The sequence below is a fragment of the Triturus cristatus genome, chromosome 2_1 (assembly GCF_964204655.1).
Source record: "Triturus cristatus chromosome 2_1, aTriCri1.1, whole genome shotgun sequence".
NCBI classification, from domain to species: domain Eukaryota; kingdom Metazoa; phylum Chordata; class Amphibia; order Caudata; family Salamandridae; genus Triturus; species Triturus cristatus.
The window spans coordinates 496,985,971-497,007,785 of NC_140581.1; the positions used below are offsets into that span (position 1 = coordinate 496,985,971).

Below are 21,815 nucleotides of genomic sequence, written 5' to 3' on the forward strand. Positions count from 1 at the left end.
GTAGTCCAACTGATATTACAAGGGGATAGGGAAATTCCCTTGTTTGGAACTAGGGCCCTCACACACCCAGCCAGCTAGGTGTCATGCTTCATCATTGGGCCTGCTCCTCGTCGGGTCGGCGCTGCAATACCCGACGGGCACCCAATGTGGGGCTCTTTGGAGGAGATCTTTTGTTCCACGCCGTATGGTGTAGTGGGGGTGAGGGGCCCAATGTGAGTGGATGTGGTGAATAAGTGTGTGCAGTGATTAAAAAAGGTAAGGGAATCCAATAAGAGACCTTTATTCAGATAGGTTCCCTGCCTTATTAAAATAAAGGTCGAGTGGCGTATATGTGACTGTGATAAATACAAATATTTACGCTCTACTCGTAATTATACAGGTCAACATGTTTCTTGCCTTGCTCGTCAGGAGGATCGAACGGCAATTCTTCAGGACCAAATAACATACATCTGCATATCATGGCGAGGTGGAAGCACCTACCTCCCAAATAATCAAACTGTGGGAGAAGTGACCACAATGATGGAGGACGACCTACAATTGTAGGAGTCATACCTCAGCAGTTGCCGGCGGGTCATAGGACCCCCCACGTGGGGTAGGTCTCACAGTAGGATCCATTTCTGATCAGGACACTACATGATGGGTGTCCTATGACCCGCCGGCAACTGCTGAGGTATGACTCCTACAATTGTAGGTCGTCCTCCATCATTGTGGTCACTTCTCCCACAGTTTGATTATTTGGGAGGTAGGTGCTTCCACCTCACCATGATGTGCAGTTGTATGTTATTTGGTCCTGAAGAATTGCCATTCGATCCTCCTGACGAGCAAGGCAAGAAACATGTTGACCTGTATAATTACGAGTAGAGCGTAAATATTTTTATTTATCACAGTCACATATACGCCACTCAACCTTCATTTTAATAAGGCAGGGAACCTATCTGAATAAAGGTCTCTTATTGGATTCCCTTACCTTTTTTAATCACTGCACACACTTATTCACCACATCCACTCACATTGGGCCCCTCACCCCCACTACACCATACGGCGTGGAACAAAAGATCTCCGCCAAAGAGCCCCACATTGGGTGCCCGTCGGGTATTGCAGCGCCGACCCGACGAGGAGCAGGCCCAATGATGAAGCATGACACCTAGCTGGCTGGGTGTGTGAGGGCCCTAGTTCCAAACAAGGGAATTTCCCTATTCCCTTGTAATATCAGTTGGACTACTTCAGTAGTAATAGTTATTTTGGCTCTCTTACCTGCTCAAGACTCTCTTTAGGAACTACATACTCTTTCTTGTTTTGATTGCATCCTTAGAATGGCATTCTTTGAAATCAACTGTCAAATCTCCTGTTTTCTGTAGGCTTGAAAACCAATAGATGGGGAGGCGCAAGTAAAGTGGGCAAGAATAAAATTGCAATATGTACCTTTGCATAATTTGCAAAATAAATGGATCCAACGTAATTGACCTCCCATTATGAAGAATGAGGGTGAATCTCCCACCCAAACTTCTTGGGAGAGGGAGATTTCTTGGTGGTTGGTGGGAAGCGAGCCTGTTTAAGTATCCCTTTGCTTTTCATGAAGCAGGCAGGCAGAGACTAAGCGACAGCTGTGAGAAGGAATGTGCTCCTCTGAGAGGACTTGTGTTACAAAGTAACTCTTCACACCCAAAGCAAACCGGTGTCAGCGGCCAAGAGAACAAATGAGGACCCCATGGGCTCTAAAAGCAGCATTCTTTAGTACTGAAATAAAGCAACATTCAATAAAGGAAATATATACATATAATCATTTGGAAAAACACCAAGAAATACAGGTATTCACATAGGGACCAAAGAAAGGCAATATGGAATTTATCTTTACCAATACTAGAGCAGCAAAGAGGATCATTTGCTGCTCTGCAGAGATGATCATACGGTGTGCAGGCAGCTCATTGGTGGTTCTGTTGTGAGATCATGGGTGCACTGGAGCCCTGGCGTCAGAGTCCTTACTCTATGTAATTTTTCTTCATGCTTGTTGTGCATCTTTTGTTACTTCTTGTTGCTGGAGTTCATCGGGTAAAGAAGGAAGGTCACTGGTCTTGTAATAGAATCTCAGTCACTGCACCAGCTGGCCTGACTGAATGGAGGCATATAGCAAAATCTGCACTTAATATGCAGAGTCCATTAAGTCACAAGCAGTGCCGTTAGCTGGGAGGTCCATATATTGAATGTAACTAGTCATAAGTCCAAACAAAAGCTAGTGCCCGCATAAGTGTAGATGAGTAGTCCCAGGGCCATTGATGATGGTGGCTTGGCACTGGTGTCCAGAAACTCAATGTCATGGATACCGCTACTCAGACTAGAGAATATCTATGTATGGTATTCATATACGGTCATCCAAAAAGGAGTAAGCGTGAAATGCCACAGGCCACCTTCATTCAACTCAAAATAAACAAAGGTGCTGGCTGTGTAGGGGCAAAATTCATGGAACTGCCAGAGGCTAACAGAGTACCTACTATACTTCACAATTTTTACTAACCTCACAAAACTTTATATTCTATTATCTATCGGACTCCCACTGCACATGAAAGTGGGCAGTGTAAAAACAGCTGTTTGGCAATATGTAGAGCAAAAAACCTAAAAAGGGCAACACCTCACCTGAGCAATGGGACGACACAATAGTAACTAAATTGTGTCCCAGACTTATCGGTTTTGTTCAGAACTGTGTAGGGACAAATGGAACCCACTAAGTGACAGGTGGAGGATGGTTCAACACCCACTCACAAAATGGGTGGTAGAGGCACTCCGAATTCGTAATTGAAACAATGTTTTACTCGTTTAACTTTAGTTTTGAATAGCGTGCCGTGGAGTGGATTCCAACAGTCATGGATTCCTAACACTTCAAACCTCCAATACTAGGACCAGTAGGGCCCTACTCTCCACGCACAATTGCGTTCAGGTAGATACCTTGAAAAAGTTCTCTAAACTGTAGTTTTACTTCAACAGACTCAATCCAAAATTATGGTGAATAAAATATGTCGAATCAATGTATCAGTGATTGTAGCAATTTATTCATTGCACAAATATTTGATAATTGGATCTTCATTCATTTCTTCGTACAAATCCAAATTCCAATCTTTCAAAAAGTTCACTTTTGTAAATGCCCAATGCATTTCGAGCCAACCGGCTCTTCGTCGGGGGCTAAGTATCTAAAGAAATAAATCAACAATGCATATTTTCAAAATGAACGTTACAGTGATGGCAAAACATCAGTTTGCAAATACATGATCAAACTCCAAATTAGATAACAACACTCCATGCTGAAACACAACTAGGTGAATAAGTTCAGTGACCGAATAATGACCCGAAATGACCATCACCATGAGATGTTTAAATAAAGTTGTGTGAATAGTGAAGAAAACGGAAAGAGATGAGGCTCAATGAAACTGTTACCTTGTTGATCAACGAAAAAGAAACGCTTTTCAAGACGAAGAATTCAATCTGAAAACAGAACACAATTAAGTGTCGTCTCTAAACATTGTGAAAACAAAAGACTGACAAGAGCGATCAGGTACAGAATCAAGTGAAAAGGTCTTACCGACAAAGTACAATGTAGTCGATCCAATGAAGAGAAATCCTATCCGACTGCTGGTTCACAAACCACCAGGTGAAACTCATAGCGGCATGATAGGAGCATGCGCTTACATCAAAGCTTTGATATAAGCGCATGCTCCTATCATGCCGCTATAACTTTATTTAAACATCTCATGGTGATGGTCATTTCGGGTCATTATTCGGTCACTGAACTTATTCACCTAGTTGTGTTTCAGCATGGAGTGTTGTTATCTAATTTGGAGTTTGATCATGTATTTGCAAACTGATGTTTTGCCATCACTGTAACGTTCATTTTGAAAATATGCATTGTTGATTTATTTCTTTAGATACTTAGCCCCCGACAAAGAGCCGGTTGGCTCGAAATGCATTGGGCATTTACAAAAGTGAACTTTTTGAAAGATTGGAATTTGGATTTGTACGAAGAAATGAATGAAGATCCAATTATCAAATATTTGTGCAATTAATAAATTGCTACAATCACTGATACATTGATTCGACATATTTTATTCACCATAATTTTGGATTGAGTCTGTTGAAGTAAAACTACAGTTTAGAGAACTTTTTCAAGGTATCTACCTGAACGCAATTGTGCGTGGAGAGTAGGGCCCTACTGGTCCTAGTATTGGAGGTTCAACACCCACTCACAACATCTGTCTGTGTGTGCATTCACAATCCAATCTAGGGTTACTAGTGATTGAAATGTCCTACAATACCTCAACTCATGGGGAAAAAAATTGTCAATGCTCAATGTAAATGTACATGACCTCAATGCATAAAACTTGATAACAATGTGTTGCCTCTTCATTTTGGATGAGCAAGCTAATCTGCACATTGCCATCTTGACAGCCAACGTATGAAAAAGAGGCTTGAAATGTCAGAGATGGCCGCTTCCTTTAGACGTTTGTTAGTTTTACAAAGACACACTTCCCGGCTTGAGTGAAGTACTTTATTGGAAGAAGAAGTCAGGACGATGCAACCCATGGCAGGACCAATCGGCCACATCCACATTCCACAACCCTTCATACGGCTGCCTGCCCGTAATCAGCAATCATTTCTAGAAACACTCAGGGGTTGCACTTCTTTTTACATCAGCTGAGCACAAGCCGGATGCAAGCAAAAAAGAGTGCTCACAAAGTGTAATAAATAACATGAAGAGTAAGAACACATGAAATAGGGGCAGTCCTCATGGGAGGTTGCAAAAGTAGAAAAGGAGGGACTATTAAGCAAATTAACCAAAGAAAAACAGGCATTTACGAAGAACATTCAAAGGAGCCAATTAAAAAGATGGGCGGTGCATAAAGTCCATATTCTAGATACAAGTGTCATGAAAGAGACAGTGCATGCGCCACCTAGGCTAAACCTAAAAAGGAAACCTTGTTTCGTTGTACATAGACGATATGCTAAAGTACATGCAACACATGGATAATTCAGTGGATGCTTTGATGGAGTCTCTTGAATGCTTCAATACATTTTCAGGTTTAAGGTTAAAAACAGAGACACATCCACAATGTGTCTGTAGGGATCCTTAAAGAGCTTTTGTTTGAGATCTCTAGAGGATCTTCCAGCGAGTTAGAAGACTGATGCTTTTTCGTTATTTTGCCTTACAGATCGATAATTCAGAGGATAGGAGATGTACATTAAATAGAGATTAATTGGTTACTAATCTTAAAAAGGCAATGAGGTTTTGGACATCTTTACCCCCGTCATTAATTGGCAGGTTCTCTATAGAGGCAAAGGATTGTGCTACTGAATCGCCTGTACATAATTCATAGATGCTTATGTCCTCATGAGACTTAAAGACACATCTGTCATATTGGTCTGGGGAGACCAGCTGAATTCTCTCAAATGCACTACAGAGAAGGGGGTTGCAGCTCCCCGATATGGAGAGATTTTTTACAGCCCAACTCCAAAATGAATAAGACTAATCTACATTCAAATTGTGCCCAATAAGCTGTAACTGGAATGACTGCATGAAAACTGCACAGGCTTCTCTGTTGTTTTTAGGTCCTTAGCGGTCATCTTTTTGATTTGGGTGGAAATATCACAGTGGAAACAACTGACTAGGATCGGTACACATTACTCCTAAAGTACCCCAAAAATAGGACAGCTAGCCTTCTGGACGGCAGAGGTAGATAAGGATTACTAAAAATTTGGTATATGTGGCTGTGGCAGAATTGGAAACCTGTTTGTTAATGAACAGCTCCTCACATTTTCAGAGGAACAACAAGCATTTGGGGTAGATTTTACAAATACTTGCCATATGCATGATTATTTGAAGTATCAAAAAACATGGCTGATGTTCCGCAATGTTCCCACACTATCAGAAACCCGAGCTCTATTTTGTGAATCTGGAACAGGAAATGAAACAGTCTTGAGAATTTATAAGGGTGGTTGCAGGGATGCCCCTAGTCCCCCTTGGCCAATGAAGAACAAATGGCAAACAGATTACAACACTGATATAAATGACAAGAAATGTGACAAGACATGTCTGCATACTACTAAGACGTCTACTAATGGTTGAGTGGACCTGGCTCAACTTCATGCAACAACATACATACATGACTTCACTGCTATTGGACAAAATTGACAATTCAAGAGGAGACACCTGCCCTACATATGGCACATCTGGGACATTCTATCATACAATAAGGGATTGTCCATGAACTGTGCAATACTGCAAAAGGGTGGTGGACAGATTTGGGGTTGAAGTTAACATGCACATTTTGAAATTGCACAAGAGTTGCCGACTTGAAATATCCTCCTAAGATACAATTGAATATGGGAAAGAGCAGACACTCTAAATGAAGGTGCGGAGAATAATTTAGAAGAACTGTTTGCTACGGTCCAGAAACTTAGCCGCACACAGGAGACTCCACACAATGTAGTAGACCAAGCTTTTTGCTAAACCCTAGCATCTTCTATCTGCAAAAAGGTCTCTAGTATCTATGATACGTTTGCCTCATGCCCTGCAAATAATAATAGCACTCATTTTACACAATCTGATGCAACAAGAGCAGAATTAAAAGTCCCCAACATGCCCCGGGGTTCCGGTTTAACGCAACTTTTAGATTTTCTGCCCGTTTCCTATGAGCACATTGCTAAACTTCGCTCGCCCACTAAAATCGGATCGCCTTTGAAGCCGTGTCCTCCTAAGATAATACACACAGTGGCGGAGATAGCGGCACTTCACCTCACAGAGATATTCAACCTAGCCATTAAAAATGGGACATTCCCTAAAATCTTGAAAAAGACCTCCATTCAACCACCCTTAAAAAAAAAAAAAAAAAAAAACCTTTGATAAAACAGATCCAGGCAACTATCGTCCAATTTCCACCTGCCTTCACCAGCAAAACTGCTTGAAAAATACATGAACTATCCACTTTCATTAATAACCATATCCTGGATTCGACGCAGTACGGCTTCTGGAGTGAGCACAACACTGAGCTTGCTTTGATCACAGCAACAGAAGAAATCAGGCGCTCAGTAGATAAAGGAGGCATGGTTGCCCTGATACTGCTGGATCTTTCAGCAGCATTTGATACGGTGGATCATTGCCTCTTGATAAGCCGCCTTCAAGAAATAGGTACAGCAGAAACAGCCTTCCTGACAGATCGTGAACAATTCAAAGTGGATGGCTTCAGGTCCCATAGCTTTAAGCTCCCATGCAGGGTCCCACAGTTCTCGTCATTGAGCCCAACCCTTTTTAATGTGTACGTTACACCTCTGGCCAGATTGATTAAATCCTATGGTTTTGCTATGGTATCCTAAAGGGACTAAATTCATATTATTGTCTCCATTTTTAATAATATTCAGGACACAGCCCACAACTTTCACGCCTGCATGCGACACGTGAGCAGATGGATGTCAGAGAATTGCCTCAAGTTAAACTCTAATTAGAGCGAAGTTTTACTTTTTGGCAGAGACCCATCCTGATGGCCCTCTGATTGTTGGCCTGTAGAGTTGGGTCCCCTTCCTATTCCAGCCACTAAGGCAGAAAATCTGGGAGACATTTTTGATACTACCCTGTCCTTCTCCCATTACATGAAGGTGCTTATATCACCCACTTTTTACATGCCGAAAATTCTGAGAAAACTTTTTCCTTTTATACCACCAGAACTACAAAAAACAGTGGTCTCTGCACTAGTTTTGTCTAAGATGGTCTACTCGAACGCTCTTCTGGTTGGTGTAAATAAGGCACTTCTTGTTAAACTGCAGGTTCTCCAAAACTCTGCGGCCCGACTGCTTTTTGGCATATCTAAACACTCTTCAGCCAAGCAGGCCCTAAATGCTCTACACTGGCTACCCGTGGAAAAACTGATCAATTTTAAGGCCCTATGCATTGCCTTTAAGGCGCTGTATAATTATGGCCCTGCCTATTTGATTGGTCGTTTCAAATGGTATACTCCATTCAGAAATCTTCGGCCCTCTTCTCATAAGCTTGTGGAGGTGTCCAAAACCCGACTCCTGAACTGGGGTGATAAAAGCTTTGTAAACATCACAACAAGACTGTGGAATCGTCTGCTTAAAAACTCGCCCGACCTACTCTGCTTTAGGAAAGGTTTAAAGGCCTGCTTATTTACCTTATAGTTTCTTAAACTCAGACCCCGAGCCTTCAATTGGAATCTCAGTGATGTCATGTGGTTAGATGCCAAGCACCTAGATGCCTCAGGGTATTAGTTGCGCTATATAAATAAATAAATGGAGACAATCATTAAGTGGGTGAGTGCACAGTCTGCCAAACCCTGGGAATGGCTGAAAGGTATGGGAGACAATGGAGGAGGAGTCATTGAAATGTGAGGAAAATAGATAAAAAGTTGCCTGATGATATAATAGAATGGATAGAGTTTGTACAAGTGTTACTATTCCCTAGCATCATCTGCCCCCAAGTGTATCAGATACAGCAAGTATAAATGTGACAGTACAGTTAAACATGGTAGAACTAGCAAGAGATGTGGAAATGGAACCTGCAAGGCTCATTCCCTAATGATCCGAGGTATGAATGAGATGCTCTATCATAGAAATGTATGCAGTGATCACCGTAAGAAAGGATTACAAAATTATACACTGTGGTCTGATGAACTGTACCTTACTTGCATTGTATTTTGCTTCTTTTTTGGGTTATTAATTGCACTCTGTTCACTTTTTTGCATAGATTATAAACTAAAATTGTTCAAAATAGTTACAATACACGTCATGTTTCTGCATACACTAATCTGTGTTTGAATTGAATATATTATGGTGGGATAAACAGCATGGGATTCTAAGGAACTCCTCTCTCTCACGGCCACATGTAGATAAACCCCCACCTCCACACGCGTCAGTTTACCTTCTTACCCACCTAGTCCCAAAGTAGAAATAATTTTGCCAAATTCCATTCTATGCATTGCTTCACAATTATCACCAGGATGGAATAAAACCACTTGCTCTAGCATCAGAGGCTGCTGCTGCTGAAACTGGTAGGGTGGCGCGGAGGGGGAGGGAAATAAAAAAAGAAAAATCACTTACCTGTTGCTCCGCTCCCACTGCTGGCTGCCTTGTTGCTCCTGCTCTTCTGCTCCTTCGGAAGTGGATGGGCCTGAAAGCACAGGTTCCCCACCCAATTTAGATGCTGCGCTCATATCTTGAGAGCAGTGCCAGGACTGGTCTAAGGGGCCTCATTTGCAGCTCAGGCAGTGCCAACATTTCGTCAACTCGGCTGTGGAACACAGCTGGGTTGGAGAGACATAAGTGCGCATGTCGTTTTGGCAGGTGCCGGTCTAAGACGGCCGGCCAAACTGGCATGCGCACTTATAAGTGCACACTACTTCGACCTGTCATGGCCCGGCCCCTCCCACTCCCACATAAGCAGCGCAGACAGATACATAAAACAATAATAACAATGTTTTATTATCGTTTTATTTATTATCTGCTGGCAGTGGGGCAACGCTCCTCCACCATTACGGAGCCACCCCCTGTCTAGCATGTGGGCACCTTGAGAGCTTTAAGCGAGTCTGAAGGATGCTGGCACTGAGGACCTCTATGCCCAGAGCTGGATTCAATAGTTGGCACCATTTTTGCAGTGCAATCTTGTTGTTCATATTTACTGCAGCGTAGTTAAGCCGACTTACTCCTTTCTGTCATGCTCTCTTCTCTCGGTCTGTTTCAAGGACAAGGCCCTTATCTAAAAGGAACAATGATGTAGGCATTGACCTGCTGCAATGTGCCCCAATAATATAAGGAGACCACCCCTACTATCCAAAAACTGAAAATACAAATGCAAAAAATGATAACAGAGACGTATTACAAAAACTAACAGTACAACACAAAAAGCTAGAGATGCGATCGCAAGAAGTGAAAGCACACAAACTGCATAACTGGAAAGTGCAAGCACAAAAACATGAACAGTGATTACAGGAAGTGACAGTACAGACACAGGAGAGAAAAAATGCACCAACAACTGACAGACAAAAATGATAAGCATATACATTTGTCCTTTAGTAAAAGGCTATTCATGTAGCCATCTAGCCTAAGCTGATAAGAAACGCTTACGCTGCTAAAATCACGTGTAAGGAATATGCTACTTACCAGTATGCATCTGTTCTTGGCATGTAGAGCTGCAGATCTACACACTTTTGCATAGATCGCCATCTGGTGTTGGGCCCGGATGTTTGCAGTTTGTTTTTCCTCTTGGAAAGTCTTTGGAAGTCACGAGGTCGGTGACTCCTCCCTTGGTTTGTATTGCGCATGGGCTTCGGCTCCATCCTCAGATTGTTTTTCGCCAACAGGGAAAGATGGAGCGTAGTAATAACAGTGAAGAAACCCATGTGTGTTGTATCTAAATAAGATAGACTGGAACAGATACAGGTAGCCGGGTGGGCATGTGTAGATCTGCAGCTCTACATGCCAAGAACAGATGCATACTGGTAAGTAGCATATTCCGTTCGAGGCATATGAGCTGCAGATTACACACTTTTGCATAGACTATATAGCAGTTCCCAACCTTAGTGGCGACCACCAGTATCTGTTGCAGTGGTTTGAAATAGTGTTTTTAGTACAGCCTGGCCCACACTAGCTTGTTGCTTGATTTGCACATCTGCACAGTAATGTTTAGTGAAAGTGTGCAGTGTTGACCATGTAGCAGCCTTGCAGATATCATCTAATGGGATGTTCCCTAGAAAAGCCATAGAAGCTCCTATCTTTCTTGTAGAGTGGGCTTTAGGGGGAACAGATAGCGTGCGTTTTGCTTTGTGGTAGCAAATCTGTATGCATTTTACAATCCACCTAGCTATCCCTGATTTAGAGATGGGGCTGCCTTTATGAGGTGGAGAGAAAGAGACAAACAGTTGCTTTGTCTTTCTGAAAGGTTGTGTTCTCTGGATGTAGTAAAGCAAGGCCCTTTTAACATCCAGTGTGTGTAGAGCCCTTTCTGCAACAGTTTGAGGTTGCGAGAAAAAAAACGGTAATTCTACCGATTGGTTTAGATGAAAGGGTGAGATGACTTTGGGTAGGAATTTTGGGTTGGTACGGAGGACAACCTTGTTCGGGTGCATTTGGAGAAAAGGTTCTTGTATAGTAAGTGCTTGTATTTCACTGACCCTTCTAAGGGAGGTGATGGCTACAAGGAAAGCTGTTTTCCAGGTGAGAAATTGCAGTTCACATTTATGCAAAGGTTCGAAAGGCGGTCCCATTAGCCTTGTGAGAACTATGTTTAAGTTCCACACAGGTGAGGGTGGTACTCTGGGGGGAATTATTCGTTTGAGGCCTTCCATGAACGCTTTAATGGCAGGCACTCTGAAAAGTGATAGGTGCTGTCTGTTTTGTAAGTAAGCGGCAATTGCTGCGAGGTGTAGCCGGATGGATGTATATGCTAGGTTACACCTTTGTAGATGGAGTAAGTAGCATATGATGTGCTGTATAGAAACGTCTAGAGGGTTGATTGTGTTGTTATGGCAATAAACAACAAATCTTTTCCACTTTGCCGCGTAGCAGCCTCTAGTAGTAGGGCGCCTAGCTTCTCTGATGATGTTCATACAGTCAGGGGGAAGATTAAGGTATCCGAATTCTAGGATCTCAGGAGCCAGATCACAAGGTTGAGCTGAGCTGGGTCCGGGTGTCTGATCTCTCCATGGTTCTGGGTTAGGAGGCATGGTGAGAGGTGTAACTTTTGGTGTGGCACTACCGAGAGTTCCAGCAGCGTGGTGTACCACAGTTGTCTGGCCCATGTTGGAGCTACTAGAATGAGTGTGAGGGAGTGCTGTTGTAGCTTTCGCACCACTAATGGAATTAGTGGAAGAGGTGGAAAAGCGTACGCAAATTTGCCTGACCAGTTCATCCATATCGCATTGCCTTTGGACAATGGGTGTGGGTATCTGGTGGCGAAGTTTGGGCATTTTTTGTTTTCGTGGGGGGCGAATAGGTCTATCTGTGGATGCCCCCACATCTGAAAGAACGGGTGAAGTTCCCACTTGTGGATCTGCTGCGTCTGTCTGCTGAGCAGATCTGGCATGGTGTTGGACTCCTGGGACATGCTGGGCTAGGAGAAAGATCTTGTGTGGAATTGCCCATCTCCATATGCTCTGTGCTAGTTGAGAGAGCTGTGGAGAGTGTGTGCCACCTTGTTTTTGGATGTAGTACATGGCGGTCATGTTGTCTGTGCGGATAAGGACTGCCTTGCCTAAAATCTGTGTGTGAAAGGATTTTAGGGCTAGAAAGATTGCCAGTAACTCCAGATGATTGATGTGGAGTAACTTTTGTTGCGGCGTCCATGTGCCCTGCACTGTGAGGTGTAGTAGATGAGCTCCCCAGCCGGAGAGCGAAGCGTCTGTTAGGATTATTTGTGGAACCGGGTCCAGGAACGGTCGACCTCTGGAAAGATTTGTGGTGTTCCACCACTGCAGAGAGCGATGGGTGCGACCGTCTACCAACACCAGATCTGTCAGTTGCCCCTGGGCCTGGTTCCATTGGCGCGCTAAGCACTCTTGGAGTGGACGCATCTGGAGTCTTGCATGAGGCACTATGAAAATGCAAGAGGCCATCATCCCTATCAGTTGCATAAACACTCTTGCTGGGAGGGAGTGTTGAAGTATGAATTTTTGACGCAAAGCCTGAATGCTTGCAATCCTGGCCGGATTGGGGTAGGCTATGGCTTTTGAGGTGTCTATGGTGGTACCGAGGTATTGCTTTATGTGGGATGGTGTTAGCTGGGACTTTTGGTGGTTCACCGTGAAGCCTAGTTGGTGAAGTAGTTGGATTGTAGTGGCGGTGTGGTGTACACATTGGTTGTAGGACGCGGCTTTTATGAGTCAGTCGTCCAGATACGGGAAGATGTGAATGTGCTGTCGTCTGAGATGTGCCGCCACTACCGCTAGGCACTTGGTGAATACCCGTGGTGCTGTTGTGACCCCGAATGGGAGCACTTTGAACTGGTAGTGTTGCCCGTCCACTATGAATCTGAGGTACTTTCTGTGGGCATGGTGCACCGGAATGTGAAAGTATGCGTCTTTCAAGTCCAGTGTGGTGAGAAAGTCATTCTGGGAGAGGAGCGGAAGTACCTGCTGAAGTGTTACCATGTGAAAATGGTCAGAATGTATGTATGTGTTTAGAGGCCGTAGATCTAAGATAGGTCGTAGAGTCTCGTCTCTTTTTGGTATCAGAAATTATAGGGAGTAGACCCCTACATTTTCCTGATCGTGGGGGACCTGTTCTATTGCGTGTTTTTGTAGGAGGGAGATTACCTCCTGTTTTAGTAACGTGGAATGTTCTTGTGACATTGGGCGTTGCCTGGGTGGAATGTTGGGGGGGGTAGATGTGAGTTCTAGGCAGTACCCTGAACGAATAATTTGGGTCACCCATTTGTCTGATGTGATGGACTCCCAGACGTGAAGGAAATTTTGTAGTCTGCCCCTGACCGGAGTGGGATGGTCTGGAGGGAGCAGGGGAAAGTCATTGGGTAGGCGGTGTGGCAGAGCGGGTGGTATATGTTTTGCCTCTGCCTTTATTGTTATTGCCTCTATATCCGCCTCTTTGATAACCTTTTGTGAAGGTGGACTGAGGAGGGGATTTGTAGGACGTGGACGCGCTATCTGAGGAGCAGCCTCCGCCCGTGCCTCGAATGGAAGAGCGGCGAAAGGAGTGCCTAGGAGGGTGTGACTGTAGGGCTCCCATAGACTTTGCCGTATCCGTGTCTTTCTTCATCTTCTCGAGGGCCTCATCTATCGTTGGACCAAATAAATGTTCCTGATCAAATGGATGGTTTAGTATGGAGGCTTGTACCTCAGGTTTAAAGCCTGAAACTCTGAGCCAAGCGTGTCGACGGAGGAGGACACTAGTGTTAATGGCCCTGGAGGCTGTGTCTGCTGCGTCCAAGGCACAGCGTATAGAGGTATTAGTTATGGTTTTACCCTCTTGAATTAATTCATTGGCCCTATTTTTATATTTTTCTGGGAGATGGTGCATGATGGTTTCTAGCTCATCATAATGCGCTCTGTTGTATCTGTCCTTCACATCCGAGTCGTCGGCTTCGGAAGCACTGACTAGGTCCTCTTCGGTGTGCTGTTGTCCCGGAGCTTCAACGTCGTCCCCGAAGATGTCGACTGGAACGGAAGTCGAGGAGTGCGACATTTTCCGTCTGGCCCGTCGGTCTCGAATAGTCTTTTTGGATCTAAAAGACTTGCAGGCAGGACAGTCTCGAGCCTCGTGTTCAGGGGAGAGGCAGAGGTTGCACACCTCATGAAGATCGGTGTGGGGGAATTTGGACCTACATCGAGGGCACTTCTTGAATGGAGTTCTTTCCATCATCTGGGACCGAAGCCTGGATAGGCCCGAAGGCCGCCGTCGATGACTGGAATCTAGGGTTTGTCGAAGAAGAAGGTGATTGAGGAGATCAGTATCTAAACAATACAGCGGAGAGCGAGGATTCCGCTTCGATCGTCGAACTGGAATGTTCGGAACCGGAGCGAGAAGTATTACATCCGAGCCCGATGGCGGAAAAAAACAATCGGAGGATGGAGCCGAAGCCCATGCGCAATACGAACCAAGGGAGGAGTCACCGACCTCGTGACTTCCAAAGACTTTCCTAGAGGAAAAACAAACTGCAAACATCCGGGCCCAACACCAGATGGCGATCTATGCAAAAGTGTGTAATCTGCAGCTCATATGCCTCGAACATATAATTTAACAAACATTGTTATAATGCTACAAGCAAGGACTGCTCTCGAGTGTCCACAAATAACGCCAGATAACAAATGTGCCAAAACTGACATAAAAAGCCAACTGCAAGGATCTAGCCACTAAACTGGATGTGACGAAAACCAATCAAACGTGTTTTATGTTCATGTTACATCTCAACAGTATGATGAAAACATGGCCCACATGAACACTGTTTTTTTAAAAAGCTTTAATTCACATAAATTTATAACATTATTCAGTTTTGAAAACTATGATTTTATATTGTCCATCACCACATTTCACCATTTGCACCATCACATCCGGAAGACTCCAAATTGTGTCCTCTGTGTGGGCGCGTTCAGTGCGGCACTTAGACTCAGGCCCAGCACCAGCCTGGTGTCCGCAGGGTCAATGATGCCGTCGTCCCACAACCTGCGGATGGAAGATGCAATAAATCATCCACAAATAAACACGGTCACGTTTGCAGTTTTTCAGTCTTCTTCATTACCATGTGCTGGCTTTATTAAAATGAGAGTAACCAACAACTGTCTGTACCCACAGCCGAAAATACCTGGAGCTGAACTGGCAGAAGAGGGACTGCTGTAGTGTCTGCCTCAGCGTCATCTTTCGTGGTTTGGAGCACAGCATGTACTATAGTTAAACCTATTAAACCTCCAAAGCAGGTGTTCAGTGTTACGTGTACATGATGTCACATATGTTTGATATGCAGCACACATGTTTATGGTAAACGGCCAACAATCAAATTCAATCTACTTTTCTCAGCTAATAGTTAAATACACATAAGAAATACAATAGTGCATTGTATCATTTGGAGAAAATGTGAATATGAAGAAATTATCATTGCAAGAAAAACTTCAGAGGCGCAGCGTCTACTGACAGCCAGTTCCAAACATTAGGCAGGGTTCGAGTTGATCGACTGCCCCACCGTATGGAGGAGAACCAAAGCGGACCAGGAGCCGCCCCTTCACTGCAGCTTGAAGGGCTTGGTGTAAGTCTGCCGTTTGTTTCTATTTGTGACCTGAACCTGCAGCCAAAAGGAGTCCCTCGAGCTAGGTTTGACTTTAAGTAGTAAATGCTGATCACAAAAAGATGATAATTAGCAGCTTGGATCAACTGGCAATCATTGGCTTTCATAAATTAGATCAATGCTCTTCACTAACTCAAAAAGTTAACACTTTTTAGTGAGCATTCCATAGCCCAGTCAGTCAGAGTTAAAGGCCAAGACCAACGACTCCAGGTTCAATTTGACGAGAAACGGTTGAGAATTGGGCCATTCTTGTCGTTTGTGAAAGCCAGCGATGAAAGCCTGCATGCCCGCTGCTTTCCTTGGCTAGTTTTAGAAAGAGTCTGGCTCCATTACATCAGTACCACAAGAAGCGCGGCAGCTGCAGGTGGAATACACTGCTACGTGAGTGCTGAAGGGAGGGAAGGCCATCCTTATGGAAGAGGAAGTCTCACACACAAAGCTGTGTCATGCTTCATCATCGGCAACCTCTCCCCACCCTGGAAGGACAGTACCTCCAGGGCCGACTCAACCTCCTGTTGGACTCGTGCAGGAGGGAGTTCTTAGGTAAAACCTACTGGACAATAAAGGGATCCAGGTCAGTGAATTAAAAATAAATGAATGTATGCCAGCTATTTGCCTGTATTAGTGGGTACATTAGGTAGGGTTAAAAACTGGCAGGGGTAATATGAGAGCGATGACTCACACTGCCATAAGGAACACGGACCACATGTTTCTGACCATCTTAGAAGCACACAGGGTCTGAGGAATTCCCCAGGGCCAAGGGTCCCTAACTTCCACTAGGGGGCCTATTCGCCTGCTTACTTAGAAAGGAGGAAAATCAGTGAAAAAATAAGAAAATACTAATGTGCCCAGGTGAGTCATACCTGAAACGTACAAGGAGAATGACCCTAGGTTATAGGGGATATCGGCTTCTTGAACAGAGAGAGGGACAGTGTCTTTGTAGTCACACATTCATCAAAAGGCCCACTGCGCCGGTAAACCTGCTCAGCACAATCTCTCTGCCTGTTGGTACTAAGCAGGTCATTCTCTTTGTGTTTTCAGATTGACTGATGGCCCAGGCTGAAGGTCCTGGAATCACTGACCAGAATATGAGTTCCTGGTTAATTGCAATTATGTCCGGAAGAAAGTCCTCAGCTGACCTTACCAGATGTACCATCCCGTCACTTGAGTATCTTTCGTTTGCCCTTGTTTGATTGGCCCTTGAGCCAAAAGAACTCCTCCTCCCCCTTAACTACTTTGACATAGGACCTGTCTGATGGCAGCATTCTCCAATTTTGGGATGTAGTAGCTGCACCCAGCGAGTGATGCCTACCGGGCCAGTGTAAAATTAGTCTTGTGAAGAACCATTTGCATATATTTCCTAATTAAGATAACTGTTTGTAAACATTACCTGGATTGCATTTGCAATAATGAACCTTGCTACAAGTGCAAACAGTAGAATGCTCGAGGTCACCTTTGGTGCCCTTGCCATTACGGATGCTCAAAATTGTTCACAAAAATCTTTTTGATTTAAAGCGGAGTGCAAGATGGATGATGCCCACGGAGACAAAAGACAGGACTATGTGCTACATGCAGCAGTGCTTCCTGACTATGGAACTGCAGACTGGCTGTTTCCTCACGCACACGACTAAACCGGATACCCTGATGATGTTCTGCTGGCCTCCCTTCCAACTGGGAATGCCTGCGTGGATGCCCCCAGCCACCTGACAGAATGCAGAGATGCTGACCCAGAGCATCTTGAAGCCCTCTCTAGCCCTCAGAGACCAGTAAGGGCTGCTGAAAATTAATCCACAAGAGGAGGTGAGCTGGGTCGCGACTGTCTGTTAGCATGTTCCCTCCTTTGCCTATGTTTGCTGATTCACCTATATGGACCTTCCCTCCCTCACCATGTCCTTCAGCAGTACATACTACAATCTGTCAATGGAGGCACTGAGAACAGGTCTATTACCCTCAATGCTTGGGCGCCTGGAGAATTGTATTGAGACTGTGGATTTCCAGACACTGTCCTGCTGTGCAGAAGCCCAGGTCCTGGCTGTCTTGCTTGATAGTAGGATCCTACGCCATGATGAATGTCTACCACAGCCTTTGTATTAGTCTTGTTGTTTCCGTGGGCTTGCACCTCATTTTTCCTTCCCTATATGTGGCTTCCTTCAATACCATGAGCTTTTCATCCTGATAAAGCCATTAGCACAGCGTTGTCCGCACTTCGAGATCATGAGAGATCCTATATCAGAGGCCAAACAAACAATAACCTGAAACCAGTCTTCCTGGACGAACACCTCTTTAACACAGGGAGAAATTCCATTTTAATGTGTTAGAGGAGTGGTTCTTAACCTGTGGTTTGGAGACCTCGGAGGGTCCCCGGCTGCTCATAAAATTAAATATCAACAGATTACTGACCTGAACACAAATAAGAGCAGTAAAATGTCAAATTATTTTTTTTAAAACGTTCTGTATTTGTGAAGGACTTTAAATTGAGGGCTACAAATTATGTTGATATCCTCAGATGATTTGTGGGTGCAGTGCAAGTGTATCGCAAAGAATATTGTATAGAAGATGGGTGGGCTCAACGGAATTTAGAAAAGCTCCAACCTTCCCATTAATAATGTATTTTTTTCATATTTGTTTGTGAAATGCTTGTTTCTGCATTTTTGTGTATTTTTTTGCCGTTGAAGTCATTGAAATTGCTTATGCCGTGGTCCCTGGATACCAATAATGACTGAGTGGGGGTCTCCGGGTCCAAATAATGAATCAATGGGGGGGGGTCTCTGAACTCCAGAAATGATTACGTCGGAGCCCACATAAGTCAAAGGTTAAGAACCACTGTGTGAAGAGTCCTGGATCATTTTTGTCGTAATTGTTATAATATTCTCTATTGTAACTGTCCTAAACACTGTTTGCTTGGGGTCACAAACTGGGTATCAGGCGTCACACTGTGTTGATGGTGGGAGGTTTGCAATACTCTGTTTTCAAATAGAATTATTTAAATAGCACAGTAGTTGCAACATTGGTCGAAAAAAATACATTTGGATTGTAAATGAGTTACAAAGTGTTGCTTCATTGTAATAATGGCTATATTTTGTGAGGTTACATTTTGTGATTTGTATTACTTGCTACTAATTTGTCCTGAACATACATATGTGTATTCTTAAGGTGCTGATAAAGTTCTGGCCGTTTTATAAAATACCTCTGGCTTGACAATACATCTCTATTGCAAGGGTGATAACCATGTTATATTGCATCCAGCCTCGATCTTCGCGTCACCTCATTTCAGCCTGACATGGACTGCGCGACCAAACTACTCCAGACAATAGAGGATGCTTGGAAGGCGACTCCATCACAGACCAAGGCGCTGGTATTACTGGTCAGCGGGGAAGAATAGCAATTTGCTATTTAACAGTGCTGCTAAGTGGTCCTTGCGACCTCAGGGATCAAAAACAAATCCTGCCAACTTGCTTACCGTAGGTCCTGGACAGAGCCTAACAAAGACGTGCCTCAGAACCGGTCATCAGAAATGTTTTACACAGCATATGTTATCAGCCCTTAACCAAACTGGCACACTCCCACCTGTATTGCAACCACAGCTGATGCTCTAAGGTGACCGCACAGCTGTGGGGCAATTGCATTAATACACTGAAAGTGAAAGCTACTTTGTGGGTACTGCCTCCTTACAAAGGCGTGGCACGAGTCCAGTAATTTGGGATTTTTCTGTTCCAAGACTTTCGCTTCCACCTTTGGTATTGTAACGAATTCTGCCATCAGAGTTAACAAAGTGGCCTGGACAAAATGACACAAATTTAATTCTATAAAAAAGAAATAAAGCCTTTCCTATCATCATTCGCGAACACACACTCTCTTAAGTAGCTCTTTACTCACAGCTGTATCCAGGAGCTGAAGCACAAAATGAAGGAAACTGATGCAAACTCGGGGTTAATGTGTGGACAAAAACGCAATGTGCCATCGTCGATAAGTGATTGTTTGATATCTGCAATATATCTCGTCTGGCTTCAACAGCTGTGTTTACAGGGTTTGCGGCTCTGATATAAGACACTGTTTATTTCATTTCTAGAGACTTACCTTGGGGGCGGGGACGGGGGGGGGGGGGGGGGGTTCCTCAATGCCTGTGGGTGCCCTGTGACTGCAACCCTGGACAGAGGGTGCACCCATGGGCTGCTGATATTCCTAGCGAAGGGTTTTTTCCTGCACTGCAGAGTGGATGCGATTCACGTCTTTGCATGTCAAAGACCTAAACGTATTTGCTAAATTAGACAGAACAAAACAGAAATTGAACAGCTTCTCGACACACTTTAATGATAGAATCATTATTATGTTTTTTGGGGGGGGGAATCGTTTTTTTCATGTTACTAAATGAGCAAATGTGGGGGCTTCAGCCCGCCTCAAACTTACATTTATAGTCGATACTTTTAATTAGGCGACCGGTAACAGCCCCAAAGGTACTGCTCAAACGCCGCCTCGTACATGTCATCACCCCCGTATCTTGTTGTCTCCATTTAAAGTAAACGGCCACACAAACGGGGACAGCACATACATAATTCAATGGCTATTGAAATCTCCTTCAAGGTTTGTGAGTCACAACATTTATCTAATAAAATATTAACACTGGTAATTAGTCAAAGAATACAATAACATTTCAGAGATAAGATGAATGGATTACCAACGCGGATTGATCTTGAGTCATGACCTAAATGATTTTGAGCCACTGGAAACTGGGTACACAGTATATCACCTACGAGAGGTTGAGGCTGGACACTTAATGGGAATGTTGTCATCTCCTGATGTCCTGCCTGAACACGCAGTGTTTTGTAGTTCACTGAGCTGCTGTGGACTTTGAGTGTTGCAGTGTTTAGTGGATGCGCACACAACTCCCATCCAGGGCCCCACTAGCGAGAGAGGCCATTACCACTCGCTGTTGACAGCCAGCCTGAGGTTCTTGTTTCTCCAAATCTTAAGGACTTTCAACAGATGCAGTAATAGGAAATATTAATATGTTCTTGGTAAGTTCTGGAACATTCAGAAAGGATTCTGGATGGTTAGGCCCAGACAGACCTTCCACCTGACTTTGGTCGCAGCTACACGACCACTGATTGGTTGCTCAGGAAAAGAGGTCCCCTCTGCCCGGGTGAAGCAGAGCTGACTTGCTTTCTTTCATAACCTAAATCTGGTTCTTCATCAAGTAAAGATTATTAAATCCAGTGGACATGTCACAATTTAAAGTAGGGTGTAGTGTAGCTGCTTTCATTTTATGACCACAGGCCCCTGAATATTACAAGGCATGCCAATAAACCCGCCTGTGCCCATGGAACACAAAGTGCCTGCTGTGGTGAGATACGAATGTGCAAAGCATCAAAGCGCTGCGCTCTAAATTCATGATCAAAAATTCCTGCAAACTTTTGGGTACCACATGAAGGTAATTCTGGCAGGCGCTTCTGAATGCTAGAACTATTTCCACTTCAATAACCACAGACGGGAACCTATTAAAATACTGCAAGTCAATCAAACTATTCAAGTACCATTGGCCGGAAAAACACAAGTAGCATGACCCTCTTTTAGGCCATCCATCTCCAGTGTGTAATCTGCCATATTCAGGTGCAAGAGCCCAGCATGGGCCGATGTTTCTTCAAGCCTGGCTGGACGGTTTCTGGCTAGGGATGGGAGGAGGATCGCTGCCGCAGTCTGGGCGCAGGAACAGGAGATCAGACACCGGAAGCATCAGTGGAAGAGATCTGTGTTCAGGAACAGACTGCAGTAGACCAACAGCTCCAATACCCAGAAGCCCCAGCAGAAATGACATCACAAAGACACAGGGAGGAAGCAGTGGAGGCTTTTACTGGCCCTGTACAACAAAAACAGAAACAAGCAATGGCTGCTTGCTTCCAAAAACATAAGCACTGGCTTGAATGCATGGATTCCGCACATTCAGCATATCTGTAGATGTGCGAATGGAGAACCCTTCTGTTGATACTGCTCAATGAATAGTGGAATACAAAGCCAGATTCGTATGGTTCATTCCAGT

The 21,815-nt window shown here is 44.2% G+C and overlaps 1 protein-coding gene across 1 annotated transcript in view; it reads right to left on the minus strand.

Annotated features, from left to right (window-relative positions):
* Window positions 1-14,950: 14,950 nt before the first annotated feature.
* MCCC2 (methylcrotonyl-CoA carboxylase subunit 2) overlaps window positions 14,951-21,815 on the minus strand; it is a 209,639-nt gene continuing 202,774 nt past the window's right edge. The window contains exon 17 of the mRNA XM_085632355.1: window positions 14,951-15,165. Coding sequence (XP_085488481.1) covers window positions 15,048-15,165 — 118 coding nt within the window. The 3' untranslated portion in view covers window positions 14,951-15,047. The remainder of the gene's footprint in view (window positions 15,166-21,815) is intronic.